This window comes from Sebastes umbrosus, chromosome 8, assembly GCF_015220745.1.
Source record: "Sebastes umbrosus isolate fSebUmb1 chromosome 8, fSebUmb1.pri, whole genome shotgun sequence".
In the NCBI taxonomy this organism is placed as follows: Eukaryota; Metazoa; Chordata; class Actinopteri; order Perciformes; family Sebastidae; genus Sebastes; species Sebastes umbrosus.
The window spans coordinates 16,561,894-16,585,473 of record NC_051276.1 but is presented as its reverse complement, the minus strand read 5'-3'; the positions used below and the strand labels follow the sequence as shown (position 1 = coordinate 16,585,473).

The window sequence follows — 23,580 nt, the reverse complement described above, 5'->3', positions numbered from 1 at the left end:
TGAAGAATGCGCACATAAACAACAGGTGGAGTAACATGGAGAATGAGACGTCATATGAAGCAGCGAGTAGTTATTGTTGGAAGACTTTTATTTCAAAGTTTAGTTATAAAAATGCCATTCTGGGCTTCTCAGTAGGAAGAACGATGCTTTTTAAAACGCTGACTTGACACGTGTGTCAGGGTTGACATCAGCACACCAGGATGTAATCAAGCATCCGCTTTACAACCATTACAAGCAGTTCTGAATGAACATGAGAAAACTGGGAAAAAAATATTAAAGCAACAAATTAATTTCTGCTTATTTTGCCTGTGAGCGCAGGCGACAAACCTCAGTTCCCTGAGTTAGTAACAAAGAATATCCCAATGGAGGTGACCGCTATCAAAAATAACCTTAAACTACTATTGGATTTGTCTAAAGGGGCGTTATTCTCTAGAAAATACATGGATCTATTGTGCAAGCACTAGTGTGTGATCAAAATAGGATTTCATTTGTGCAATCTACTACAGGAGCAAGGCAACCAATACATGTTGTTGTAATTCTATTATTATTATTACGAATTAAAGCTGCATGTGTGTGTTAGTGAGTGTGTTAAAGCTGCATTCAGGGTTCTTTGCAGTTTGTTTTTAGCAGATTTAAGCTTTGTTTGCTGATGCATCTAGATTGAAAACTCTCTGTTTAGGGACTTATTTTTAACTCCTCTATTTCAGTAAATTATAGCATGCAGATCTAAGGCCTGTATGCGAGCATATAACCACAGCTGTTATTTAAAACTTAGAAAAATTCAGTTCAAATTGTATGTTCTTATTTTGTAACAGTGCATTCAGGATTATAGCTATATACAATGTTATTTGTACAAAAAAATGCCAATGCCCATGCCTGGCTTCTTATTAACAAAGTGTACAGGTAGATACATCTTGCAGCAGCTCAGAGGCTGAATCCAGTATTGCTTTGTTTGTGAAACGTTACAACGTCGTCATTACAGACGCGCTGACACAGCGATTCAGACCGCGTATGTCTACGTTTGTCACGCTAAAGTGTCTGTCAGGAACAAAAGCAAGTTTCAGTGTCGTCCTCAGGGAAATGTGTCTCCAACAGACACAGTCCTGTCTCCAATGTGTGTGTGTGTGTTTAGGTGTGTGTCCAGACCGGTATAGCTGCTCAGTGTCTCAGCACCATAAGTGTCCATATAGAGGTGTCCAGTAGACTTTGGGTCTGTCCTTCAGATGTGAAGTCATTGAGAGCCTTTGTCGATCAACCAGGAAATGTCTCCAGTCCTGCAAACCCCCAAAAAACACAGCCGTGAGACATACACACACACACACACACACACATGTTTATCAAGTTCCCTACACATGCTCAACATGTGTGAAGTTTAAAATAGAAAAAGCTCATGTTTGTCCGTACTTGCCAAGCCGCGCTAACATCCTTCAAATTTTGCATTATTAGAAATGAAAGAGACGAGAGACATGAGGAACAGTACAGTCAAATTAGACCAAAAACGCAGCAAAAAAACAGACAGAAATGTATGCAACAACAATACAGTAATACAAGTACAGCAACGTGATATCAGTTTATGTTATAGATAAAGTTTGTTAATAATATACAAATTTAATAATGAAGGAACAGACATGTAAGGGGACAGGATGTCATTTGACACTAATTGTAGGGGGAATTAATTAATTACAATTATTTCCTAGTAACCTCAAGTCTAGCTGAACAAGCAATTCATTTTCACATACACTTTATTTTATTCCTCCTTCCCAATTTAGCATTTATTAGCATTATATAAACAATTAATAAACAGTTTCTAACACACTTAAACATACTATAATGTAGTTGTGAGCAAACATGAGGTGAAGTGTTTATTAATGTATTGGTTGACAATTATTGACAAATACATTAATAAACACTTAAAATGTTTTTAATATCCGTGTACAGCAACATTATAGTGTGTTATAAAGAATCTATTAAGTGTTTGTATATGCTTATAAATACTTGTTAGGGGGGTTAAAGTAAAGTGTTATCAGCAATTCCTCTACAAATGAATATGTATTATATTATAATCTTATACAATTATAAATTCTACACAACTACGTAACTATATAATTTCCTGTCTCTTTCTTCAAAATGTAAATAAATTAGTGGGTACATAATATACTGTCTCAGAATTTGTTTACTATTTTCCGTATAATTAGTAGGCCTATTAAATGACATCCACAGAAAAATCCTTATGAAATTCCGTAACACGTAAAATGAAGCATCACGGCATTAATTAAGCAAAATAACAACTGGTATTATTCTTCTGTAGTTTCAATAAGCCAATAGTCTTATAAGACTTTCCATGTGATTAAAGTCACAAGCTCCACGACTCCATGTGTTTCCTGTCAGATTGATAACATTTGTCATGTTTTTCTTCACTGTAAAACCTGAGAAACCTAAAGAACATAACAGCTATTGTAACAACGACCAGATTTAAGTCTTGGAAGGAGACTTACTCCACATCTCGTTTTTTAATCGTCTTTCCGGATCCTAAGACCTCTGCCACTCGGGATACAATGGGATCATAGTTCATGCTGGCAACAGCAACCACTTCCTCACTCCTATAGATGGACCAGAGGAGGAAACAATAAAATAAGCTCATAACCACAGAGAGAAGAGAACACAAGTCTACATTTCTACATTTGTATGTAAGATTGTTTTGAAAAATAACGCGTACCTGGTGTAAAACGCCACGAATCTCAGTTCATCCAGATCTCCTTGTATAATGACGTCATCAAATCCATCACCATAACCTTCAAAAATACAAGATGATACACACAAATATGTGTGTTATATGTGTTTGACAACAAAACAGTCCAATTCAGGCTCTCAGTTTTAGGTCTTTGTTTTTATTTTTACAGCTAGATGGCAGTGTGGTAACAACACTTGATGTCACAATCCAGTTATTTTTCAACCTCTGATCTTTCTCTTACAGCATGTCTGCTTCATAACAACACTGTTGAAATTAAAGATATCTACCTGCATAGCGTATTGTCTTCCCAAACATGGCTGACCAGAAGTAAGGCACCGTTTTGATCTCAGCAGCTTTGCCCATCATGCTGAGAGCTGCCACCCTTCCTGTCAGAAGGTTGAAAACAAGACTCATTTACATGCTCGTCTTTAAGCGCGTAAATCATCATCACAGTGAATTATAAATATGCAGTCGGGATAACACACTCACCGTGCACATGAGCCATTTGCCAGTGAGGGATGTTCACCTTCTTGTTGTTGCGTGGCGGGAAAGGAAACACCACCACGTCTCCTCCAGCATAGACCCCGTCAGCATTTGTCTGCATCATCTGGGAGAAAGTTAAATTAACAACATGGGACGAAACACTTTCACTCAGGCTTCTGTAGAATACTGTACCTTGTTGACAGTGATGAAGCCCTTGGAGTCCATGTGGATGCCGCTCTGTTTCAGGAAGCCTGTTGCAGGAATACTTCCTGAGACACATAAGAGGAAACAGGTTAAATATGGAGCTGCAACAATTCATTAAAGGGGAGTTTCGTCATCTGCTGTAATCACATGTCGCTGCAGATAATGAGGACAGATTTGAAAGAAGGTACATTTTGCATCATCTTTGACATCACCTGCTCCGATGACACACGCATCTGCCCGCAGGACCTTTCCACTCTTCAGTACCACCTCTTTCAGCTGTGTAAACAGGAAAAACAACATGTCCGGGCCGTCCTATTGTACTAAACATGCATAATGATACATTAATAGCTTTCTATTCAGGAGATCACACTTAAAGAGGACCTATTATGCTTTTGTCCCTTTCCTTTAGTGTGTTATATCGTTTTTTGTGCATGTAAAAGGTCTGAAAAGTTATAAAGTCCACACCAAAGTGAGGTACTCTGCCCCACAGAAACACGGCTCCTGAACGGTCTGAAACACCTTGCTTGAAGTCCCGCCTTTTCTTCTGTAACATAGTGATGTCACCAAGTCACACATTCACATAATACCTGACTAGCGGCTAGTTTAGCACGCCCTCAAACAGAGCTAGTTAGAGCGGAGCTGGAGCGGAGTCCGAAGAGTTTGGTTCAGTTGACCAATCACAACAGAGTGGGCCAGCTGACCAATTAGAGCAGACTGAGCAGGAGCTCAAACAGAGCATTTCAGACAGAGGGTGAAAAAAGGTGCTGCAGCACAGCCGGTATGAGAAAAGTAAAGTGTTTTTTTTAACATTAAAGAATGTAAATATGTTCTTGTAGAAACCCAAAATACAAGTATGCACCTGAAAATGAGCATAATAGGTCCTCTTTAAAACCTCTGAGTGATGGGGTCCTACAGTAAAATCAATACATACAATACAGAACACAATTTACAGCCAAAGCTAGAGCTGTTAATTCTTCATTTAGCCTACTGCTCACTATAGAGTAAACTGTCTAGTGCACTATATAGTAATAAGGAGTGGGTTTTTTGAAGAATTTGAATCAAAATCTTTGAATAATTTATGAGGTTGTTAGCACACATTCCAGATGAAGCAGATCTTTTGATTGTTAAACTCTTAATAAATAATAAATTAGGCATGTTTCCTTTCAAAATGTGAGCTTAGTTGCTCATTTAGTCATTTAGTGTTTTAGACTAGGAATACTTTTGCACCCAATTTCCAGGAGCACACACCAAATAGTTTTCGTTTTGGTTAATATTCTCGTGTTTCTTATCCAACTCGTCTTCACCATGGATCAAACAGGAGAGGGTAGTGCTAATGAGCATCATGTCATGCTGTTTCTCTCACTTTCTGAATACCTGTCCATGATGGCCAATCATCTCTGACACCTCGTTCAGCATGTAGAACTTCACCCTGTTTACCTCGAACAGCTGCAGGAGACAGAACACACCACACACACAGTTACCATGTGGTCTTGTGGTTACTGAAGGATTCACCAGAAAAAAATGTGATTTGCATTTTAACTACTGAGATTATTTCCCTTTCCCCTAGAGAGTAGCGCTGATAATATTCTGGAGGTGCTTCATGACTGCATCCCTACCTTCATTATGGCTTTCCCTACTTTCTCCCCGAGAGCTTGTTTAAAAGGGACTGTCTCGATCCCGATGACAGAGACCGAGTGGGCCTTGTCAGTTAGAGCTGCAGCCACCTCCATACCTGCCAACACAAGTCAACAGCATGCAGGTCATACATGTAATAATTCATGCAAAATGATACAGATACAGATAGAAATTAGTGGAGAAACATAACAGATTCCTCAATACAGGGCATGAGGGGTCACTGAATGAGAATGAAAACAAAGTGAATCGTATGTTATGGCTTTCAAAGTCACCAGGGCTCGTATTTATCAAACTGCTAAAAGTGAACTTAAAGGAGCAGTGTGTAGGATTTGGGAACATCTAGAAGTGAGGTTGCAGATTGCAACCAACTGAAACTTCTCCCGTGTGCCAAGCATGCAGGAGAACTACGGTAACCAACACGAAAACGTGAAAATGCAAAAGGCTCTCTAGAGCCAAGTGTTCGGTTTGTCCAATCTGGGCTAGTGTAAAAACATGGAGGAGCAACATGGCAGACTCCGTGAAGAGGACCCGCTCCTTACGTAGATATGAAGGACTCATTCTAAGGTAACGAAAGCACAACAATTCTTATTGTCAGTCGATTATACAGTCATGAAAACATGCTTATCAATACTATACACTCTTTCTACCAATAGATCCCCCTAAACTTAAGAATAAATGTCTTATTGCTGTTCTTAAAATTACTCTTAAATTTAAGAAAGCTCCAGAGGAATCTTAAATTAAGAGTAGATCGTAGATGGCTGCCACACAGAAGCAGAGGAGAGCAAACAATTTGAGTAATTGTACAAGATAGTTTCTCTGATGTACCTCGTCTACCTGCAACAAACTGATCCAGTTTGGTTTTCTTTTTGTTTTCATTTCAGCCAATTTCCTTTAATTTCACTCCACTATATATATTTATATATCATACAAGCTGGATATTAGATTATTGTTAATTCCACATGTTATTTGCAACTGGATATATTAAGAACACAAATAAAAATGTAAATTGCAAATGTTTTGTTTGCAGAATAACAAATATAGTTATAGTAGTAAAATGTAATGATTTATCTATATATATATATATATGTATATATATATATATAGATAAATATTTATAGTTCTTAGAGGTTTGATAAATACGAGCCCAGATCTCATGGTGACACTTTACTAACTCATTTTCTGGTGTTTTTTTCCCCTTTATCTGTCACTTATCTTAATCAGCAAAAATGAGGAGAAGGTGTTTATAAAAGTGTCTTTTTCTCACCAACAAACGATGTTCCCACAATCACAGCGTTCTTGTTGTTTGCCAGCCTCGCTATGCTGTTGGCGTCCTCGGGCGTCCTGAGGTGAAACACGTTCCTGACGTCCTGGCCTTTGTAGACCATTGGTTTGGGTCTTTGAAAGCAATCGCATGTCAGTTTATGAATAATCTCAGCTGCTTAATTATCACGTGAAATAGAAGTTTTGTTCCTTACTTGCTTCCTGTGGCAATAAAGAGTTTCCTGTACTCCATCCTCAAGCCATCTTCAAAGGTCACAGATCGTGTTTTCACATCTATCGCCACAACCTGAAGCAAACATGGCAGCGTCACACAGGTTTATGCCAAAGATAGATCTAGATCTAATAAATGAATTGATTGATCACCACCTCTCACCTCTTTCTCTGTGAGCAGTTCAATGTCATGATCCTGTAGGAATTCCATGGAGCGCAATCTCAGCTGCTCTGCCGTGCTTTCTAAGGACTAAGGGTCACCAAGTTAGTGCTGAGTACATCAATAAAAGAATTAAATTGAACGAAAAACCCCTGAATCCAAAAGCAATCTTTCCTAAAGCTGGACAACTGTAAGCAACCAATCAATAACAATCACTTTCAATCTTTTCATGGCAATGGAAAGTCACATCATTTTTGATTCAGTCGTGTCCGTTTACTTCTTTAAATCTGCGTTGCTGTGAAGTGTGGCTGTTTCAGCACCACTAACCGCAGCAGCACCTCTGCAGTCTGTTACGTAACTTTCTTGGCAAAGTTCAGCTCTGTCTCAGTTTATGTGTTCAGGGTCTGTGTACAAACCTTACTCAGTTTAGGCCTGTCATACGGAGGATGTCTGTCCATGGTGCACATGACGATGCGATCGGTGAAGCCCTCTTGCCTCAGCGTCTCTGCACACACAAGACCTGCTGGACCTTCAGATACGTTCAACATAAAAGAGGAAAATAATATTTAAAACAAAGACAGTGAAGGAAGATGCTGCCAATAAGAGTCAATCCAGCTGGATCGTTGTTGATTGAGGGACAAAAACACACTGACCTGAGCCAATGATGAGAACATGGCTGAAGCCCGTGCTGGAGTTAATGACGGCTGAGCAGCGGGCCATGGGCTTTGACCTTTTCTGTGACTGAAGAGCCTGGAAATGTTTTTTAAAAAGATCTCAGATGAATCAGGCGATCCGTTTCTTTTCCTGCAAAAACTCTCCACATTCTTTCTCTTGTTACCTGCTTGTTTGCTCGAATGATCACCTTGTCCTTTTCAACTCTGACCTGGAGCAAACAGACATGAGCGATGTGTACACTTTTTGATGGTGCTTAGAGACATGATAAGGCAGGGAATGTGTTAAGAGACGGCACCAGCGGGGAAGATCACCTGGAAGGTTGGCAGGCTGTCAAGCCCGGGGAAGTCCTCCAGGTCTCCTGTTGCAATGTTGAAACACGCGCCATGCCACGGACAGCGCACGTGTCCTTTCGACAACACACCTGGAAGGACAGAAAATGGGCAGAATGTCAAGTGTATGATACTATATATTATATATTAATGTTAAAATCCTACCTGAAAATATATATGACTCACCTTTGACCAGAGGTGCTCCGTAGTGTGGACACTTGTGGGCCATGGCGGAGAACTCTCCATGTTCTTTGATCAACAGAGCTCGTCCACTTCCCAGGTCAACCTCTCGCATCCTGTCAAACACACAAAAAACAAAAATTTGCATTCAGTGTTTTATGATTAAACACAAAGGTCATTTTGACAGGAGAAAACCAATCGGGAAGAAAAATGTCACTATGAAAACACAGCAAGGACAGATCAGGACTGCAACTACGGCTTCAAACTTCACCTTCTAAACTACACTCTGGTAGCAACAATGAGCCAAATGAATTAAAGGAACAGTTCAAACATGGTTAATTTGGTTAATAGAGAATAGCGACCATTAAAGGCAAGACTATGTAACTTTTGACAGAAAAAAATGACACAAACTTCCTCTCGCAAATTAAAAGTTGAATTAATTAGACATAAAACACATTTCAATGCACTCAAGGGGTTTTGCTGCTGTACAGATACATACAGTATATTTGGTCTGGTATGACCATAGACTGTAAGATGGACAACATGACAGCTCCCCAAAAGTGAAGCTAAAACATCTTGATCGCCCACTGGGCGAAGTAATGTGTGTGTCAAATAAATTTTTTCCCAAAGATGGTTTCTGTCATTTTAGGTAGTTCTTATCAAGCTGATGTTTATTCAAGTGTTCTTTTGCACATACATCACAATAGTACACAACAGCTTATTTACCTCAACATGGGTGTGCATCATGTGTGTGTGTTTTGGGTGTATAGAAAGAGAAAAGTTGTGTCTTTCATTTTCTTACTGTCCGTTTTCCAGATCTTTAACATGACAGACGGAGGCCTCCACATAGTCCCGTGGTTTGTGGTAGAGGGGCAGCGGTGTGGAGTCGTCATCAGAGCCGTGTCCCAGGGCGCCGTTAGGTCTGCAGTCAGCAAAGGGGCTCGCTTTGCCATTAGGTGACAGCCCGTCCACCTCTTTTTCTTTTTCCAGGAGAGAGAGTTCCACTTTAACTTCAACTGCACAACACAAACACGGCTCACTTAGAAAAGGTCTGAAAATGCACGACTGAACACTGATGGCAGTAGAATGATGCTGTGAAGCTTTCAAACACACATTAATATTGGCAGACTACCACCACTGGATTGCACTATTATTTCTCTATACCTGTCCTCTGTTATTTTATTACTATCCTTCAGCATTGCTTTGAAAGAGTAATTTGCCTTTCAGCGAGGAGAGACGTCTACAACTGGGGGGCAAATTGAGTCTGACATCTCCACAAGTGAAACAAATGAAAGGAGGAAGCAGGTGAAGGGAGACGTGTAAGGCCAAGCTTGTCTTCTTTTCTTTTCTTTTCCTTTATAACTTCTAGCGAGTATAATTACATTCATTCAACATTCAATATAAATCCAGATTGTCTAATTACTATTAAAATATAGCACACTTTGTCTTCTGAACAGCAGGAAATCAGTCATGCAAAATGTTCCTATGCAGAGCAGAGTAGAGCTAAAGACACTTTAAAACTGTTGCTATTGATTTACCAGTTATGCTATGGAAAATACACAAAATTGACACAGGTAACACTTTGCCACTAAATTAAACATTCACCTCTCAATCTGTCAATAACTAAATTAACTTACTAAGCTGGAAAATATAGATTTTGACAGATGATGCATTAGATAATGAGATTTCCAAAAAGGAAACTGACATAAACACAAAAACAACAGCAGCGTTTTGTTGCTTTAAGAAAACAGACTATAAGAGTGGAGTGATTTAATTAGGAGATATTCAGTTTTCTTTGATGACATCTGATGCGCTGCTGTTGGGTTTATATTTCTGAACATTAAAAAACGGTTGTGTAACTCCTTTTTTCCCTGCAGCAGGCTTTATCTGTTCGGCTGGAAAAATGTGCTGATCATCCGGTTCTTACACAGTAATCTGGCTGGAATTTTCTCCTGCTGAGCAAGTCTTAATTAAAATCAATGGAAAATCATAATAGTGAGCGCAATTGCAGGAGAAAAGAAAGAGAAAGCTTTCCACAGCTGAAGAGAATCTCTAGCTGCTGCTGTTAATATCTGCTGCTAAACGGGACATCACCACACTGATGCTTCAATTGATCAGTAATAACAACTTATCTGGTGTGGAACCAAGTTATTTTCTATAAGGTGTTTGATCTTTTCAGTGAGACTTTAACAAGGACATTTTATTTAGCTGTGAGCGAGCACAGGGTGTTTAAATCCTTATGTTTAATCTCACAGTATTCATAACCTTTCTGTCTTTCTTTATTTTGATGCAAATGAGGCGGGCGATGTGCCATTTCTACAAGCTCCCTCCTACATTCGGTCACGGTGCCAATTTACTCCCATTTATACTTTACATATTAATACACAAGCTACATATCTACTGTATACTCAATGGGAGTTATCATTTATACTTCACATTTCTTTTTATTTTGATTCAGAATAGGCTACTTTTATATTCTATCTGGGAAGTTAAAACCATCAATATTATCTTTTTATAAATCTAATGCTTTGATTGATTTGAACTATAAGTGACTTCAGCCCTCAACCCAGCACTGTTAGACGTTGGAGGAATGTTTTTAGCTTCAATAACAAACTCAGTTCCAGTACTGAGCAGTGAATCTGTCTCCCTGTAGATGGTAACATCATCACAACTGATCCGGATATCTGCTTTATTTTGATAGTTTAATGGTGAGGATATTCATATTAAACATATGTCTAAACCAGGGCTGCACAATTCATCAAAAGGTTATCGAAAATCACAATATTGCCTACTGCAATTCTCAAATCAAAGGAGGCGCAATATTTGTTAAAGGGGAAATGTGTGTCAAAATACCATTTTAAATTAAATATAGTCGTGCTGCAAAGATTCCTGGCCTTCACATCATATTTTACAGACTAAAGTAAACATCTTTGTTTGGTACAGATCCCCTACAAATCAATAAACCTGCTGATAGCAGCTCCTTTAGAAATGATGGTATAGCATAGTTTTCTATGAGGTATAAACTAAACAAGCTTTCACTGCCACCTCAAAGTCACCTCAGTGGCTTTTTCAGCAACACAAGATGGACATGACAGAAAAAAAACTAAAACCTTTCCCACTGAGTGAACAATATTTGATTTGTTATCGATTTTGAGCATTCACTGACTTATTACAGTCAGCAGCCTCGGTTCAATCATTTGCCTACAGATAATAACTCGTCCCTCATCTCTCTCACTCCACCTCCACGTGATGGGTTGAACATCTGATTTGATCTCAAAGCTTTTGTGTCTCCGTGGAAGTACAGTGTGTTATAATTATCACCTGCAAGACTGCAATAAAGCCATATTAATCTCTTTATTGCAGTCTCGCAGGTGATAATAATAACACACTGTACTTACTGATAGCTAATCTCCAAGCCATGATAACACTGATATGGATGCACACACATATTTTGAAATTCATTATGTAATCGTCTTGACCAAAGATGCCACAGAGAGCATTGAAATTCCTCCCACACTAAACACTATAGTGCAAACAGAGGAAGGAGGCTGGATATGGCTGGAGATATATAACAGGATTTGGAGGCGGCAGGTAGCTTTAAATGTGATGTGATTCAATCTGAACAAACTGTCCCAAAATATATATATCATTAAAAATTAAATAACTGGTCTCTCCGTGGAAACAGTCCGACATTTAGATATGTGTCTTCAGCTAGATTCATTGACATTGTGAAAATGATTGATGGACAGAGTGTCTTCCCTGTATTAACAATAAAGTATTTCCACTGGTATCATAAGCAGAATGTTTATTATCACTGTATTATATCTTCCTGAACCTCATCTTTATTCTACATTTCTTGTAAAAAAAATAAATAAATCCAGCTGCACACAACACAACAAATTAGGGCTGGGTTTATAATTCAATATAATAATTTATTGACTTTTTAGTAAAATAATAATGTGATGTTATGATGTTATCATGTTTCAAATGAGTTATTGAAGTTTCTTATTGTATAAATACAAATAGTTGCTCTCATGTGATGCAGCAGTTCTTGCTTTGAACATCTCTTTGATTACGAAATCTTATAAGTGATTTTGCTGACATTTCCATGATATCAATAAGGGGAAATATTGTTCTAAAGTTATTATAGGAAAGCAGCTACAGGGGTGGACAAAATAACATGAACACCATACAATATTATGCAATCCCGTGCAACAACAGCACAAACAAACAACCATGGAGGTGTTTCAACACCTTTCTGACTCCATTTCAACAAGAATTTAACATTATAATTTGTTGTATTGCAGTAGGCCTACATCAGGCTGTTCTTGTTATTTTGTCCTCCCCCTGTAGGTGAGAGTACTCTAGAAAAACCTGAATAAGCTGTAATTGTGCTTGTTTGGTGTACGTTTTCTTTCAAACTAAACTAACCTGCCCCTGATTGAGAGATAGGGAAACATGTAGGTTACCTGGTTTGGGTTTGGAGAAGCATCCTCCCATGGTGGGCCCAGGATGGAGGGACACCCCGGGAGTGGGAGGGAGGGAGGGGGGAGAGGGAGGGGAGGTGCGGTCAGATCTTCGGGCTGGGCTGCTTGGTTGGGAGGTAACGATAACACAGAGCTGTGTGTCTGAGATCCTGCAGGTCCAGGCTGGCCATCGCACACGTCAGCTCCTCCACATAATCTGCACGGACAGAGGGAAAGATATGGCGTCGTTACTGTAGCAAAACTACCTGCAAATGTGAATGGAGAGTTGGGTACCTGCATCTCAATCCGTGTGGGCGTAATCAGATTTGTAAATGTATAAAAAAAAGAAATCTGTATTCAGATTTGCAAGGGTATTGTGTGTAAATGTTTACATATTGCATATATTATTGGCTGAAAAGTATTTTGCTCCAAAAGCTGAAAATACAGACGAGTCATCAGTGCCTTGTTTGTATTTCCAGCTCAAAATTTTGTCTACACATTTACAGATCTCAGTAAACTTACAAATCTGAATACAGATTTGGAGATATTTTTACACTAAGGCTGTCAAAGTTAACACAATAATAACATTTGTTTCAATGCCACTATTTCTTTAATGCATTAACGCAACTTGCAATTTTTAGGTTGTAGCGGGCTCAGTGAAGATACTGGTATCATATGAAACTAGAAAAAACCTAAGGAATCCATTGGTACCAACTATGTCATACTAGCTCGTTGCGAAAGCTAAATAACAGTCCAAGCTAAATGTTGGCGAGTAAAAACTGGCATAGCCATATTCAAAAGGGTCCCTTGACCTCTGACCTCAAGATATGTGAATGAAAATGGGTTCTATGGGTTCTATGGGTACCCACGAGTCTCCCCTTTACAGACATGATAACTTTATGATAATCACATGCAGTTTGGTGCAAGTCATAGTCAAGTCAGCACACTGACACAATGACAGCTGTTGTTGCCTGTTGGGCTGCAGTTTGCCATGTTATGATTTAAGCATTTTTTGTTATGCTAAATGCAGTACCTGTGAGGGTTTCTGGACAATATTTGTCATTGTTTTGTGTCGTTAATTGATTTTCAATAATAAATATATACATACATTTGCATAAAGCAAGCATATTTGCCCACTCCCACGTTGATAAGGGTATTACATACTTGACAAATCTCCCTTTAAGGTACATTTTGAACAGATAAAATATGTGATTAATTTGCAATTAATCACGATTAAATATTTTAATCAACTGACAGCCCTAGTTTACACATTTACAAATCTGATTACGCACACACAGATTCTGAATACACATTTGCAGATTCCTGTACACATTCAGTAAATCTCAGTCCACATTTAGATATTCTATACACATTTACAAATCTGATTACATACATACAGTTACACACATTTGCAAATAGTTTTGCGACAATACTGGCCCAATAGAAAGACATCATCAACAACACACACACACACCAGACAGATCTGTATCTCGCTAATTTACATGAGTGTAAAGTCTGATATGCTGTGCTGTTTATATGAGATATAAGAGGGTTTTCTTTTTTTATAAGAAATAAAATTCTGCTTAATTGTTTGCTTTTCGCCTGTTATCAATTTTAAATTTTTGCTTTTTATTTACAACTTGTCTCCATACTTTTTTATGGTCCTGTCTGTGTCATAGTAAATGACTGTGTTTGTGTTATTTATCACAAAAAGCGTCCAAAGGAGTCAGGATTAGACTACCAGATTATTTTCTGTGTGTGTCTGTGTGTCTATATAACATGTTAGTGCTTGTAAAAAGGAAGCAATTGTGTTAATTAGGAACATTTCCACACACATTGTTACCTTTGCTCATGTATATTGCATGGGAGAACTGTTAAATATTAACAGCACTCCGACACCTATTAACTTTCTCGTCACACTGCGCTTTAAAGGGAAGCAGGGGCCCCTTGAGTTTCAAAATCCCCCTTGTTTTGTTGCCACGTTGCCCTCACATTTCTGCCAGCTCTGGTATTTCAGCCACACATACAGTAGTTAGTCACAGAGCGCTGGCTGCTATGAATCTGAGCCGGGATGGCAGGTGTATCGCTCAACATGGAGCAATCCATCACCAAATTATCCTTTTGAGGTACAACCAAAAGAACTGCTTGATATTCTGAGCACATCTTAATGTCCTTGAACTTCAGAAAAAAAGTGTGCAGCGTTGAATGGAGCACTGCTTAGAAAACGTTCCTGAGAACAAATGAGAAATGGAAAGATCTCTGACTGGACTGGCCACAACTCCGCAGCTAAGATTGAGTTGTTGTTGGATGTATCTGTTGGCAGTGGGTGAAAGTAACATTCACTCAAGTACTTCACTTAAGTACAATTTTGAGGTACTTGTACTGTTATCGACAGCTATGGTTACTAGTGACTTGCAGATTAAGATTTTAGGTAAAATAAATAAATAAGATTTCAACGCATAATAAAAAATGTAATCAGTGATTCACAACCTTTTTGGTCTGTGACCTCTTACACAAAGCAATGTGTAGTTGGGGACCTGTGTGATATTTCAGAGTGTTTTTTTCTTCTTTTCTGTCTCAATAAAGCTAGGGTTGGTAATCTTCTTCAAGAATATGTGGCTGTTGCAGGACTGTATGAAACCCGTCCAATCATTTTATCAGCCTGAATGTAACAATTGGACGGGCTACCCGCCCTTCTAAATGCGTACTCTCTACCCATGCATCCTTCCACAAGATGCTACCTTGACAGCTGTTAGTACTAACAATAACCATGTTCGTTGTTTACGTTCATTATGAGATGCTTACGTTCATAATGATAATGGTGGGGGAGTGGCTTTGGAAGGAGGCCTGAAGGGACGGACTGTCAATGTTGCTGACTTTTCTCGGTAGATTTAGGGACTTTTGGAGCTAGTGCTGTTAGCTACTTTCATTAGAAAAGAGTTGGCCACATTGGGCTTCTAAAGCAGTTAAAACTCACTCCACCCCAACCAGCTAAAACAGTAGAACGGATGCATCAGTATCAACAATAAGTCTTTTAATTGTAATGAACTGTTTTTCCATTGTTCTGTTTGAGTGGCTCTTTCACCTCCAAAAATTCCAAATTGGTGGTCTGTGTTTTAATACTTGTTTGGCAGGTATATCAGCCTGTAGTTAACGATTAGATCTCTCTGATCCTCAGCTGATAATGGACAACAATCTACCTGCACTCTTAATATGTGACCACACCTCTTTCTTTCACTAATAGTCTACACGTTGTTCTGGTTTGTGAACCACAAAGATAAAAGATTTCATTAGAAAAGAGTTGGCAACATTGGGCTTCTAAAGCAGTTAAAACTCACTCCACCCCAACCAGCTAAAACAGTAGAACGGATGCATCAGTATCAACAATAAGTCTTTTAATTGTAATGAACTGTTTTTCCATTGTTCTGTTTGTGCTTTTACTTAAGGTTCTAAATACTTCTTTCACCACTGTTTGTTTGAGACATATTTCGCTGAACAAGCTGTTGCTGGATATAATGTAAAGTCAAAAAATATATTAAAGCCCATGATCTAATATCATGCCAGTTTTTCCAATTTGAGCATCTCCCACAAGTGTTTTTTTGCTCTTCATTCCAGCACTTTGCATCCAAATATCTGTGCTGCCAAGCACTGACATTTTCCTGCATTCAGTTAACTGGCATGCTAACACGGCAGAGCCTTTGATGTTGTGTGTTTCACCAAATAGAGAGAGCCATAAATCACTTCCCTAAGAGAGAAGACTTCACTCCAACATGTCGCCACTTCATTCATTTGTCACCACTGAAAACTTGATGAACAACAAATTGGATCGCAGAGAGGCGAGCTGCCATCCTGGAGTTCCAGCAAGCACCAAGATATTTTGTGCAAAACTAAAGTAGGTTAAGCAGATTTGGTCCTCACAACATATGACGCAGATCCCGCTCTCTCGCTGTTGGGCCTGTCCCCAAGCAGTGCTAATAATCCTGCCTGCAAACAAGCTGTCAGTTTCACTCACTTCCCTACAAATGTAATACCTGTTACAGGAATGTCGGAGGGGAGAATTAGCAGCTCCTGGTTGGTGGCGAGAAGGTTGATCTATAAACTGACTGTGGGTGAAAAAAGCAGGAATGTTGAGCACCAAAGTCACATTCATCATTCAAGACTGTAATGCAGAGATACAGCAAATATCCCATATTCCTCCCAGCCAGGGACAAACCTGACCCTCCAACAAACACTGGACTTGCTGCAGCAGCACCTGAATAAAAGACAAGCTGCTGGCTCAGTGGCTCTTTCACCTCCAAAAATTCCAAATTGGTGGTCTGTGTTTTAAACACTTGCTTGGCAGGTATATCAGCCTGTAGTTGTAGATTAGATCTCTCTGATCCTCAGCTGATAATGGACAACAATTACCTGCACTCTTAATATGTGACCACACCTCTTTCTTTCACTCATAGTCTACACGTTGTTCTGGTTTGTGGAACACAAAGATAAGCTGAGGAATCATCCCGATTGCGTAAAACCAACTGTTGAGCAAAAGTGCTCTCTCACCAGGCTCTTAGTGGTTAACTATTGTGTTTACCATCAGCTTAATGAAGCATTCAATGTAAGGGACAAGTGGGTGGAATTGTTAGGGTCTTTGAAATGCAATAAAGATCTTATTTCTGCATTTTGATTGTTCACAGTGGAAGGAGACACAAGTGTTTCACTCCACGTTTGAAGTTAGATTTGTGCTCCTTTGTCCATTGAGTAACCAGCATGTCTCCCCAAAATGCCAAGAAGCTTTTGATTAATTTCTATTTACTCCATTTCCTACATGTCTTAACTATAAAAGAATAAAGACTGGATTACAGTTGACCACAATCCCCATTAAGAAGCTCTAGTATGTGACACAATAATACACTGTGAGCAAGTTCATTCACACCATTCTTGACCGAGTTTCTACAAATGTTTGTATTGTTTGCTTGTAGGTAAATTGGTAGTGGTTATTTTTATAGGGAAGAGCTTACAACAGCTTCATGAGGTCCCAAACAGTAAAGTGTGTATAAAAACTGAAAATGATGGAATATAATGTCTTATGTCCGACCCGTGTTGTAACAGGCTACAGAGGTCATTAAGCTTTTAACAGAATTCAAAAACAAACCTTTAGTGTTTAGTATAATACATAGACGCCACGTGGCTCTAGAAAACAAAGATTATACCATCATTCAGCATTGTTTACTGTTTACAAAGGAATGGCGGAGGAGAATAATGCATTACTTTATCCATTTTTTCTTTAAAAAGTTGACCCAAACTTTACATTCTGTATATTATATTCTTCTGTAAAGCTAAAGCTGGTTAACAATGGCACTACCGACATCTGTCAGGTCATTTCGCTGTTGCTTTGAGCGATAACCTCTCCATGATGTCATGGAAAAACAGAATTGTGGTTTACAGAGGGGTGTACACCCCCACAGAGGAGCTGTGCTTCCATATAAAAAGTAGGCTATTTTACTGGTTTCTCAGTATCCACACACACATACAAACACACACATACACATAAGTAAATAGAAACAAATGTGAGATGTACTGTCTGTGTGATATTCCATTTTCTCCAAGTTTTCTAAAGAGTTACTGGTGTATCAGGGTTGGAAATGTACTTTTTTTGTCCACCTGCCACTCTGGCTGATGGATTTTAAAAAATCTACCAGTCACTCAATATATTACCATTGTGTGTGTTGTTTTTTTGGGCTTGTGAGTGAAGCAAATCTAGCAGTTACTTGCATATTTTACCAGCATTTGGCTGGTGCTAATTATTTTCAACCCTGGCACCAACTATTTAAAACTTAATCAGCCATGTAGATGCTCTTATATTTTACATGTGTGTCAGAACTGATCCATACAAATTTAAATCTGTGTTTTCTGGTATTGTGATTTTTATATAAATTACATGGATCTCCTGGGAAGATCTGGGATCTGAAAGAGCAAATAACTTCCATACAAGTAGCCTATACTGCATGTGCCCATATAAAGAAGTCTGACTGTACATAAACACATCATGTTGGGAACTAATTAAACAGAGCTATATATTTCTGTAAAATGAATAAAATAAAGCTTACCAGGGTGCATGGAGCAGGTGCACTGAGATCCTGTCAAACTCCCTGGTGCTCAGCTTCCCCTGTGGAGCTCGGTAGCATATTAGCACATTGAGTGTCCTCACAATCCTGTCCCTCTCTGGGATTGGCTCTGTCCACTGGAGTATTCCCAGTCTGTGCGTCCTCTCCTCTTCTGCCTCTTGATGCAGCAGCAGAGGCTCGACTGACTGACTGTGTGTGTGTGTGTGTGTGTGTGTGTGTGTGTGTGTGTGTGTGTGTGTGTGTGTGTGCGTGTGTGTGCGTGCGTGTGTGTGTGTGTGTGTGATGCTGTGCCCCTCACAGAAACCCCCCTCCGGCAGCAGCAGACTGAGCAGACCGGTCGTGGGAGTTGCTCTCTTTCTTTCTCTCTGGCCGAGCCGAGCCTGCAAATGCAGCACAGAGGACCTTTGCCAGTTTCTCAGCTGTATGCAGTATTGATGGAGTTGCTGAGGGGATGCTAACACAGCATGAATTCTCACCGTTCCCTGCCCTCGTCCTCCTCACCCCTCCTCTCTCTTTCCTAAACACACACACACACACACACACACACACTCTCTCTCTGCCTGCTTTTCTGTTCAGACCCTTTCAGCCTCGCCTTCAGATGTCAAAGACCTGACTTGCCAGTTAAGCCTGATCAAAGACCTGCTGCCCTCCCCACTGCACTGCACTGCACTGCACTGACTGGTCTGACTGCCCACTTATCACACTGCCTCCTTATACTGTGCATGCATTGCAGTGCAGCAGTATGAGCTATTGTTACAAACTTACCAGAGTGACATTTATTGTATTTATATACTGCCCGCCAGAAGACATTAAAAAAACTCTTCAGACTGCTCTACACTATAAAACACTATAACAGCTCTTACAGTATGTGTGTGAGTGCTGCACTTCTTTCAGTGTGCGCAGCAGTGGGAGAAAGAGTTAAAGTGCAGTTGGTGCAGTAAATCCCAGTTTCAGTGAGGGGGGGTAGGGTGGAGCAGGATTAAAAAGGTATACTGAGTCTTATAGAAATGAGCTCCCAAGATATTTCCATTCCCTATGCTCCCACTGTGGGAGGAACTGTGCCTCCCCTTTAAAGAACTGCTGGGACAAGGTCATTCACCCGATAATCTCAGATTCATTTCTATGGAAGTGATGGCAGCATTGACACATGAAGATGATTTGGATAAAGCGTTAACAACCTGTGTGTTGTTTCCTAATGTGTCCAAATGAGAGGAAAGATATTAAAACAATTGAGATTTATGAGATGAGGTTTCTACCACATACAGTGATTGTATCTCTACAGTGTGCTGACAGCTGACACGTGTGCTCCATTATCAGTGTGTTTGTGTTGCTCTCTGCGTGTGTTGGAGCACATGTAAAAACAAAGGAGTGGAAGCCAGGGCGCGCAGTGTGCACATGTACAACAAGATGACTGATCAGCACTGGTGCACTGGGGGTGGGGTGGGGGGGCGGTCTGCAAAAGTGCCCTCTTGGACGCCCCTATGGTAGATAAAACGTGATGAAGTGCCCTCTAGGGTGCCCTTCCAGTGGAGAAAACGTGATGAAGTGCCCTCTAGGGTGCCCTTCCAGTGGAGAAAACGTGATGAAGTGCCCTCTAGGGTGCCCTTAAATGGAGAAAACATGATGAAGTGCCCTCTAGGGTGCCCTTACTGTGGAGAAAACGTGATGAAGTGCCCTCTAGGGTGCCCTTCCAGTGGAGAAAACGTGATGAAGTGCCCTCTAGGGTGCCCTTAAATGGAGAAAACATGATGAAGTGCCCTCTAGGGTGCCCTTACTGTGGAGAAAATGTGATGAAGTGGCCTGTAGGGTGCCCTTCCAGTAGAGAAAATGTGATGAAGTGGCCTGTAGGGTGCCCTTCCAGTGGAGAAAACATGATGAAGTGCCCTCTGGGGTGCCCTTACAGTAGTAAAAACATGATGATGTTCCCGCTAGATTGCCCTTAAAATTGAGAGGATGCGATGCAGTGCATTACAGGCTGCCCTACATGCTAGAAGACTTTCTGCGCACTGGTGCCCTCTTTTAATGTTTTTCGGCCCTGCCCCTCAGACAGCCTGAGTCCGCCACTGCTGATCAGGGTCTCACAGGGAGGCATAACCTATATCACTCAGTTTAATTGAATTACAGGGGAACCCTCTTCTGCAAGAGCCGGAGAGAACTGCAGCATCCAAAAACCCAGATTAAGAGAGGCGAGAGACGTGGCATGAATCGTTCATAGGCTAAAATATTAAGTTATTGCAGGCTGAAAAACATTAATGCCAGCTGTTATAAGACTCAACTTCACTGTTAATTAGATCTAGTGTCGGTTAAGCAATTGGGCATGTTAAACACAACCTCTAGTCACACAGCTTCATATGATACAAACTGATCACAGTAATTTATTCTGTACCCTTTCCTGATTTGTTGTGACGTCTGAAAAACAGACAAAACATGTCCAAATCACCTATAGTCATCACAATGTACAGCAGTATACCAGAGCCAAGTAGTGTATCAAGGGAGCTGGTGGTGCCAAGTCCCCCCTCCACCAAACGAAATTCAACACAGAGGAGCTGCAGCACTGGAATGCAACTCCTGTTATACTATTCACTGAGAGACCCTGTGCACCACAAATGTTGGACATTTTCATGCATGTTCAGATGATTAGGGTTCCTATAAAATAGTTATATATGTGAAAAACTGTATTTTCTGTTTCTCATCTGTTTTTCAAGCATTACTGAAGGACCACAGACTTTTCAAAGCATCAGAAAACAGTAGTAACTTTGTTTTATCTAGTGTCAGACTAGTCAATCAATTTGGGAGTCGGTGTCCTCATAATCAGAGTTGAATACTCTGAAATACATTAATATTGCACCAAAGTAAATAGTAAATAATAAAGTAGATAGTAAAGCCAAAGACTCGCTAGATTTAACTAAATATCAAGAAGTTATTTTTGAGTTATTATTATTCATTCATATGTAAAGAAAAGTTTGATGTGCACCAGGTGCATGTTTACTGGCAAATAAAGCCTGTTTCTCCAGAATCTGTAGACTTTAAAGGACTAAGATGAACTGCAGTTGCTTATTATGTTGCATTACTTTAATAGTTTGTAAAAACTTGATGAACCAGAAACAGATTACGGTTTAAATGTGTACAATTGACTTAGAAACTAACAAATAAAACACATGTAGCTTTCATGTTACTTCAGTCAGAAATGTTATTCTCGTCATTATCACACAAATAGAGCTGCTGAAGTATTTAATTACGTCATCACTCCACAAGCTGACAGGTCTCCATATGAAGTGTATGAATGTGCACATTTGACAATAAGACATCTATAAAACCTCTGTCTTCAGGTAGTGCTTTGTCCTGTGCTTCGCCTGCGGGCTGTTTGGCACACTTGGTGGCCTCTGGTCGTAGTCCCCCATGCACACAGCTACAAAGAAGAGAGTCCCTCCGATGACCAGAGTCAAACCTCCAAACCACCCAGAGAACATCGCCTCTCCGTACTCCCAGCGGGGCATCACATCAGGTAAGCCCTCGTTCCAGAAGTCCACCGTAGTTGTGTAAGCGACAAGAGAGATGGGAGCCAGAGTGGTGAGCCCTGACACCCAGGACAGCACCCCGCCGAGGATGAGGAGCTGCCTCTTCAGACCCGGTTGCCCCACGCACATCCCGACCCCCTCCATTCCTGGGAAGGTCGCCAGCAGAGCTAAACCTCCAGTGCCTATAGACACAGACATGAGCACCCTGGAGATCTGCAGATCCATCGGCAGCCCCATGATGGAATCATAGGCCTTGCACTGAATCCCCACCTCCTCGGTGTAGAGGCAGGTGTGCCACAGCCCAGAGAACCAGTTCTCCACTTCGTTCAGGTCAGAGTTCATCGTCTTCCAGAATGGAAGGAAGGCGGTGATCAGAGAAGTGACCAAACCCCCAAACGTCACAAAGAAAGCAGTCCTTTGCATCACTTTAGTTGTTAGAAAAACCATCTTCTGCACTCTGTGCGGTGATTCCGGCTCAAGTGTGCAGGTAAGAGGTTGGGAGATCCAGAGTGGCTCTGTGGCCCGTCCCACCTGCTGAGGTAGCAAGACCGACCGGGCCGGCCCACTTATTCAGCCTGCTTAATAAAATGCACCTGATAAGTGGGAGATAATCCTGGACCATGGCATGACAACAGACGTATTGTTTTGATTCAGTGTTCAATATCTTCACAGTGAACAATGAACTCTGTTTTTAGATGAAACCAAATATGTCCAGTGGGATTCTGGGCTGTGTGCGCGCAAGTGGACTTAAATGAATGAAACATGAGCAAGCTGAGCATGGGAGGTACACACAAGAAGAAGAAGAAGAAATAAAAGCTGCTGCATTATAGGCCTGTTTCTGTAAAATTCAGTCCATCTTTTAAAGTTGTAATTATTTTAGAGATGAGTTGTTTTACTGATGTCATTGATGAGACTTGGGCATTATTTTAGTTAAAGACATTTACACTTTAAGGAAATCCAAGGAGGAGCTTTCAATTTGCCAAGTGTCTCAAGTATCTGGACTATGAATAGCACTTTGTGCTCACTGCAACGGTACTTACAACAGAGTCCAAAAGAGTCCAACACTTTGTGAATTCCACTGAGGGTCTTCACAGATACAACTGGCAGCTAACGGAAAATCCAATCTACTGTCTATGCAATTAGGTCAACCTTTTTTACCCCAATCCCATGGGCAAAATTTACTAAATAACTTAAAGAAAAACGGTCAAAAAACATTTTCTTACAATCTGCCTATTTTATTCCAGTCATACTTAATGTAGTTGGCATGTTTAGGGTTGGCCTGACTGTCTTGACTACTGTAAAACGACAAGTATAAAACAAGTTGCAATTCATTCAATCAAATTAACTTATTAAATTTTAATTTAGCTAAATTAAGAGTAAACCAAATCTCTGCAAGTGCAAAACCTTGCATGCAGGAATTCACCTTCTCAAACCAAGGAGCATTGTCTGGCCTTATCATCCATAGATCTGTGGAAGCTGAAACCCCTGAAGGACGTGGCTAATTTCATGAAAGGTCAAGGATTAACCTTCATCTTTTTCACATAGTGTGTGTGGGTTACAATGGCTTTGGTTTAAGGTGAAGGTCTGTGTAAGAATTT

At 40.2% G+C, this 23,580-nt stretch overlaps 2 protein-coding genes across 5 annotated transcripts; both read right to left on the bottom strand.

Moving 5' to 3' along the window:
• Positions 1-67: 67 nt before the first annotated feature.
• Positions 68-19,066, bottom strand: LOC119492248 (apoptosis-inducing factor 3). 4 transcript variants are annotated; one of them, XM_037776562.1, is made up of 22 exons: positions 18,447-19,066; positions 16,386-16,457; positions 12,358-12,571; positions 8,691-8,904; positions 7,895-8,004; positions 7,691-7,800; positions 7,543-7,587; positions 7,358-7,454; positions 7,121-7,233; positions 6,708-6,794; positions 6,529-6,620; positions 6,318-6,448; positions 5,035-5,150; positions 4,793-4,864; positions 3,631-3,694; positions 3,407-3,483; positions 3,221-3,338; positions 3,019-3,117; positions 2,717-2,792; positions 2,496-2,600; positions 1,405-1,425; positions 68-1,274 (listed from the first exon to the last, which is right to left on the bottom strand). In XM_037776562.1, exons 3-22 carry the CDS (start codon positions 12,386-12,388, stop codon positions 1,232-1,234), a joined length of 1,821 nt encoding a protein of 606 aa, XP_037632490.1. In that variant the 5' UTR covers positions 12,389-12,571; positions 16,386-16,457; positions 18,447-19,066; the 3' UTR covers positions 68-1,231. The 4 variants fall into 4 exon arrangements, with proteins under 4 accessions (XP_037632490.1, XP_037632488.1, XP_037632492.1 ...); XM_037776560.1 differs by lacking the exon at positions 16,386-16,457; XM_037776564.1 differs by lacking the exon at positions 16,386-16,457 and having other exon boundaries at positions 8,691-8,868.
• A 2,551-nt stretch (positions 19,067-21,617) lies between these two features.
• si:dkey-98f17.3 (uncharacterized protein LOC793143 homolog) lies at positions 21,618-22,678 on the bottom strand. Its single transcript, XM_037778847.1, has one exon. The coding sequence runs from the start codon at positions 22,427-22,429 to the stop codon at positions 21,773-21,775; it is 657 nt and encodes a 218-aa protein (XP_037634775.1). The 5' UTR covers positions 22,430-22,678; the 3' UTR covers positions 21,618-21,772.
• Between the last annotated feature and the right edge of the window lie 902 nt (positions 22,679-23,580).